General features: G+C 36.1%; 3 protein-coding genes across 3 annotated transcripts in view; 2 read left to right on the plus strand and 1 right to left on the minus strand.

Annotated features, from left to right (window-relative positions):
* The window catches only part of LOC111332283 (cell cycle checkpoint protein RAD17), a 73850-nt gene extending 72641 nt beyond the window's left edge, over window positions 1-1209 (plus strand). The window contains exon 21 of the mRNA XM_088738535.1: window positions 10-1209. Coding sequence (XP_088594661.1) covers window positions 10-217 — 208 coding nt within the window. The 3' untranslated portion in view covers window positions 218-1209. The remainder of the gene's footprint in view (window positions 1-9) is intronic.
* On the minus strand, window positions 717-4307 carry LOC111329149 (proteasome assembly chaperone 3). Its single transcript, XM_022933761.2, has 4 exons — window positions 4201-4307; window positions 2991-3092; window positions 1742-1831; window positions 717-1189 (listed from the first exon to the last, which is right to left on the minus strand). Exons 1-4 carry the CDS (start codon window positions 4228-4230, stop codon window positions 1040-1042), a joined length of 372 nt encoding a protein of 123 aa, XP_022789496.2. The 5' UTR covers window positions 4231-4307; the 3' UTR covers window positions 717-1039.
* Window positions 4295-6085, plus strand: part of LOC111329148 (ferric reductase 1) — a 19201-nt gene continuing 17410 nt past the window's right edge. Inside the window, exon 1 of the mRNA XM_088738532.1 lies at window positions 4295-4413. Coding sequence (XP_088594658.1) covers window positions 4396-4413 — 18 coding nt within the window. The 5' untranslated portion in view covers window positions 4295-4395. The remainder of the gene's footprint in view (window positions 4414-6085) is intronic.

Below are 6085 nucleotides of genomic sequence, written 5' to 3' on the forward strand. Positions count from 1 at the left end.
TTTTTCTAGAGGAAGCACAGATACACTTGAAGAAAAAGACTGTGGTATGAACAGTGATAATGATGACGACATCCTTGCTAGTTCCCAACCAAGGGGGAATACAATCCAGGGAGCTAACAAGTGCCTGGTCATGGGTGAAGAGTGTGATTCACAAGGAACCTCTCAGATGCTTCAGGATGATGATAATGCAATAGAGGATTTTGATGATGAAGACTGAGGTGTGAAACAGTACTTCTAACCTGTTCCATTTGGGAGTCATACAGGGTGGTTCATTTGATTGTGATACAGTGCCCCTATCAAGGCTGTCATCATTTGTACAAAAGCAGGGGCTAAGACCCTGATTCTGCTAAACCCACTCTTTACAGAGGTTGGTTTTAAAGTAAAGTTTCATAATTTGTCTAATTCCACAAAACTTGTGGTCTGAATGCTGGTAATTTTAAATCACCAGAAGTAAGACCTGGATCTTAAAGAACATTGTAAATTGTGTATAAAACCATGAAAATAGATTAATTACCAGTCGACTGTTTTGTTAAACAATTCCATGTTTAGAAGCTATTCATTCAGAGATTACAACCAACATTTGGCTGATTGTGCAGCAGTGACTTCCTGAACTCACTGCCATAAAGCTCAACTTAAAGTGTTTTATAAAGTCCACAGGAGGAAAGGGAAGCATGATTTTGTAAAGTTATACAGATGGCAGAGAAAATCAAAAGATCTGCAACTCTACAGCAATTTATTAAATAATTTAACAAAATAACTTCCTTTTTGTAATAAGTGGTATTATGTATTTACACGAAGAAAAAGTGTTGTACATAAGATGAAACTTGTAAAAAATATTCAAAGGCTCCAAAATCGATGATTTTGAGCTACTCTGCATTGTATGTTCTTGTTTTAATACTCACAGCTATGTCATGGAACAACAAGCTTGAGATTAACTTTTCACTGTCTCAGTAGAGACTCATCTGACTCATTTGTAAACTATTGCTATTGTTGTGTGAGAATCTGAGGTACATTTTCTGTCTAAGACAGGCATAGTTCATCACCAGACTCTATTTGTTTCAAGCAGTTTTAAAATCTGCTGTAGTATCTGTGGTGAATGTTTCTTGAGGGCAATACCCAAAAGAACTGGCTTGGTGGCATGCTCAGTGATAAGGGCTCCGATCTGTTTTGCATAGACATGCCAGATTTCCTGCAATGTAATAACATGTTCATGTATAAAAACAAACTTAAATAAATGAATGAAGTAATATTAAACTTCTGTCAGCTACAGTCCATCCTCTCAAAAAACCTGTTGTAATTATGTAAAATTTCCACTCTGATAGCATTTAGAGTGAATCTTATGCCTCAAAAGACTCCACCTGTTAGACCATTGCATTTATTAGCCTTTTAGTTTAATGGACATGAAAATGTTGACTTCAGCATAATATTGTCTTCGGTTCCCTTTTTTCTCCCTTCAGGATCAACAATTTATAATGTCTGGTCTAGAAAATAGACAAACTTACAAAGACAACCTGCTAAGATTATGAAGTCTTAACATTTCCTTAGAATTATGATAGCTCAGAAAAATTCGGTATTGGTTACCAGTAAATTCACTGTGTCCTGTGGTTGAGGATTTCCTTAATTTTTATTATCTATTTACTTGGCAATGATTTCCTATCCCAAGGAGAAGTTCCAATTTGATCACCTCTGAGATTGATAGGGTTCATGCAGAACTAGACAACAGCATAGAATTTGAACAAACCTCGTCACTGCCCATGAGTATTCTAGTGTTGAATGTCTGTGCCTCTCTTTTGAGTGAACTTTCTGTTGGAGACATCTTATTTACACTAACCTGCAAAGGTATTCAATGCACAGATGACTTTGGAAAGAAATTTAGGTTATGCAAATTAGCAGACTCAAAGTCTTAAGGTCTCAGTGACAACGGATTATGAGAAGCCTATAGGAGACCTGCTGCAACTTCACATCCAAAGAAGCCCACCACACCATTTGAGTATACCTGCCAACTTTTTCTGAGATGTAGGTGTGAGATTTTTATCTTAGGAGTGCTGGGATTTCTGAAGATGACACGATCATTTCCAAAGATTCCCAAAGAAGTCTGAAGTCTTCCGAAGATATCCGAAGTCTGCCGAAGGCGAATTTATCGAGAAAACGCTTATCCACAAGGACCGACGTTAGTTGATAACATCAGTGCTATAGTTCTAAAATCAGAAAGTTTTGGACTGACATGATCAATTTTTTAAGGTAGTTGTGATGTTGGTGTTTCCAGAAAAGGCCATAAAGCTTTATTCTAGCTGCTCATGAAATACATTCTTTGTAATGTAGTAGTACAATTGTATAAAGGAAATGACTCATGGTTTTTGTTTCTTGCATGGGTCTGAGTTAACATATTTTTGGAAACTGTGTCAAGCAAGACGGCAACAACTCACATTTTTCAATCAGGCGTGAGAAATTGGCCTGCAGGCGTGAGTAGGCGTGAGATCGAAGTTTTCAACCGGCAGGTGTGAGACTCATGCCTAAGGCGTGAGAGTTGGCAGGTATATTTGAAAAGAATGAAGAACACCAGCAAATGTGCTTGTACAGCTTCCTGTTAACCCCTTAACAACCATGAATGACCAAGATAGAATTTCTCCTGACATTATCAATACAATATCAAGCATACAAGTGCTGAGAATAAAGGAAAATATCAATTATGGAATTGTCAGTTGACCCAAAAGCAAATTCTCCAAACTAACATGATAAGAATTGATGGCAGACAGTAAGGAGAATTACTTAATATGTGATCTTGGGAGTGAAAGGGTTATGAATGATGTAACAATACATTACAGCTGACGATCATATGGAGTTCAAAATTATTGTTATACAAAGATTGCATCAATTTTACTTTACGCTCTGAAATCCTGGCGTAAATCATCACTTAATCATACAATCAATCATAAGAAACAGCCATCAAAGAAAAAAACTAACAAAAAATTAAAGGCACCAACACTCACCAACGTTCCAATTTTCTCTATCTGTGAAACGATCACAAAGATTCTGTCTTGATAAGCAGAACAAAACACCTCTGTGAGGATCCCCTCGATAATGGCCGCAGTCTAGAAAGCAAGATAATTATCAAAAACTATGCTGTAGAACTTGTGATTCACAAATTGCCTGGAAACACAATCGCACTGTACGCAGATGATTGTAAAACATCAAGACTGATAAACTGTACATCAGACCAACATGATTTTCAATCTGACCTGAATAATCTACACATCTGGAGTCAGCGAAATCTAATGGATTTTAATGTAAAGAAATGCAAATTGATGCGTATCACGAAAAAAAGTATGCCCTTTCGTTCTGACCTTAAGCTGAATGAGAGCTCTCTGGAAGAAACATCTGAATTCTGTGATCTTGGATTAGTTACTAGTAACAAGTTGTCCTGGAATGCTCATGTTGATAAGATATCAAGCAAGGCTAACAAGATTCTTGGCCTTATTAAAAGGACATGCAAAGGTCTGAAAGATGTTAACATGTTAAGAAGGTTGTACTGTGCTTTGGTAAGGTCCCAATTGGAATACTGTACTATTGTCTGGTCACCCTTCACGGCTAGAAACATTAATAAATTGGAAAGGATTCAGCGAAGAGCCACCAAGTTTATTCTAAAAACTGATGATGATTACAACACTCGTAAAGAAAAACTGAACCTGTTATCCCTAGAGGACAGACGCTTCTTTTTTGACGTGCTATTTTTTTTATAGAGTTCTTAATGGGTATATTAATATAGATATATCCTCTTATATCCAATTTTATTCACATTCGGAAAGATACTCGTTGAGGGGTAAGGACGATCTTAAATTAAAAAAGAACTACGCGAGGACTGATACTTTTAAGTTTTGCTACTTTAATAGGATTGTCCACATGTGGAATGGGCTGCCACTATCGGTCCGTCAGGCTCCAAGTGTTTCTTGTTTTAAAAGGGGTGTAAGGGATTATTTGACTGCAAGATTTGATTGATTTTAGTTTGGATTTGTTTTTTTGTTAAAGGTGGTCTGCCGTGCATGGGGATTTATCTCTTTTGCGGACCATCCTTATGGCACCTTTCTTTTTACTCTTTTGTATTATTATCTATTAATGTAAGTAAGTAAGTAAGTAAGTAGGTTATATGTGTCATTAAATTGTAATAAATAAAAAAAAAAAAAAAAAATATATTATTTTTACCTGACGGGTTTTCACAATCTGAGCGGCCATTTTGAAATCTGTGAAAAGCTGGGAAATACTGTATGTAAGTAAGCACTGGGGAGGGGTGGGAGACCTGAGATATTCAAGCGTCACGTTTACTAGTTGGCTGTGTGACTGATCACTCGTGAAAATCTTGGGTGTCGGCCAAGGAAATATCGGAGGCCGAAAACCACCATGCATTTTCAGCTACAGGTGATTTTAAGTCTAATCATTGTAGATAATGATAGAAAATCATATTTTCAAAGCGAATTTTACTGATGCGACATGTTCGCAGAAATGCTAGCATGTTTACCATGAGTTGGAATTTTTAACTTACGTCTCTTTTGTCTAAGCTGCAATAGTAAGATTTTAAAATATCTATATTCGTTGTTATGAGCTTTAGTGTCATATTTCTGTTGCATTTTACCATGATGTCTTTATAATTATACCCAGACGAGTGAAAAAAAATAATCTCGTTAATGGATCGATGGCAACAAAACTAAACATTGTACGTTCGGCGTCGCTGACTTTGTTGTGTTCCAATCAGTTACGTAACTCGACTGAACTCTAAGCTTAACCAGTTTAACGTATTCTGGGACAAAGATTGCTTTTAATGTGCCCAGCAACTGTCGATAAGCCGAAGCCAGAAAGACAGAAATCCTTGAGCCATCGTCCTTTCAAATACCAATTTCCCTGAGCGCAGGCAGGACTCAAAATTTTCTACAGGGTAGATCTTCAGTCTAGTGATATGTCCTGTCTCTACTTTTAAAATATTTCTCAGAATCTTTAAATCTTTTGAAAGCTACATTACTGTTTTTTCAAAACAGTTTTATCGGTGATGGAACATCGAGTCAAAAAACATCTAACTAGGCAACAACCCGAATCAGAAGTTTTTGCAATATAAGACAGGTTTAGTTTTACGTCAAAACGAAAGCATTTTCAGTTTGAAAGATCAGGTATTTCAGTATTTCAAGATTGATTCCCCAAAATTTCACCTTCTGAGAAATTGAAAAATTAAATTATTGTGGGAAACATATTTTAATTATGTTTTCTTAGTGCAGGCTATCAATAATACGTTTCGAATGTTTACATTAAGAACCAATGATATTGTCAAGGTCAGTGTAACAAAGAACAAAGGCGACCCCCTCGGCCAACATATTTGCAATTCGTTATATCGATGGCCCAAAGGTTTCTGTCAACTTAACCAAACGATTTTCATAGGCGCTAGAGAATGAAATCAAAAGTTCTTTTTGTTTCCCCCCCTTTTTTTTTTGGCAGTTAATACAAAACAAAAAAAACGGCACTAATGTCGCATATTGATTTTCAACTTTCTTCGTTCGCTGAAAACCTGATTCGAATTTTTACTGTGGTGGCATGTATTTCGCTCCTCTAGAGCTGTGAAAACTAATTTGAATTTCTTCAGTGTTAAAATAACATGCAGGGTTGATTCTAATTTCGTTTCTTCGTCATTTGACAATGATTGTATCGAAAATCTTCACCCTTTCAACCTTCAGATCTCAATATCATTTCTCGTTATCGTTTGCAATACGTTTCCTAAAATTATAACGTAAAAAAACTAATGTTAATCAAACTAGATCTCCTATATGATATCTTTCTTTCTTCTCAATTATATATTTATATCATACTCAATAATATATTACATATTTAGAGAAGAAATTACTCATTAGTCAATTCTAGAAATGGAAGGCTTTTCCTGATGCAATTCAGCGCGCACACAAGGATTGCAAAAAACAAACATGCCGTCAACAGAGCGGTCATTTTATTTATTCAACATGTATCCGCACTATCTGTGGTATTTTTCTCTATAGTTGGCGCAGTGTATTGAGGGCTTTAATCTTTTAGTACAAAGACATGTAAGAAAAGT

The sequence above is a fragment of the Stylophora pistillata genome, chromosome 11, assembly GCF_964205215.1.
Source record: "Stylophora pistillata chromosome 11, jaStyPist1.2, whole genome shotgun sequence".
Taxonomy (NCBI): domain Eukaryota; kingdom Metazoa; phylum Cnidaria; class Anthozoa; order Scleractinia; family Pocilloporidae; genus Stylophora; species Stylophora pistillata.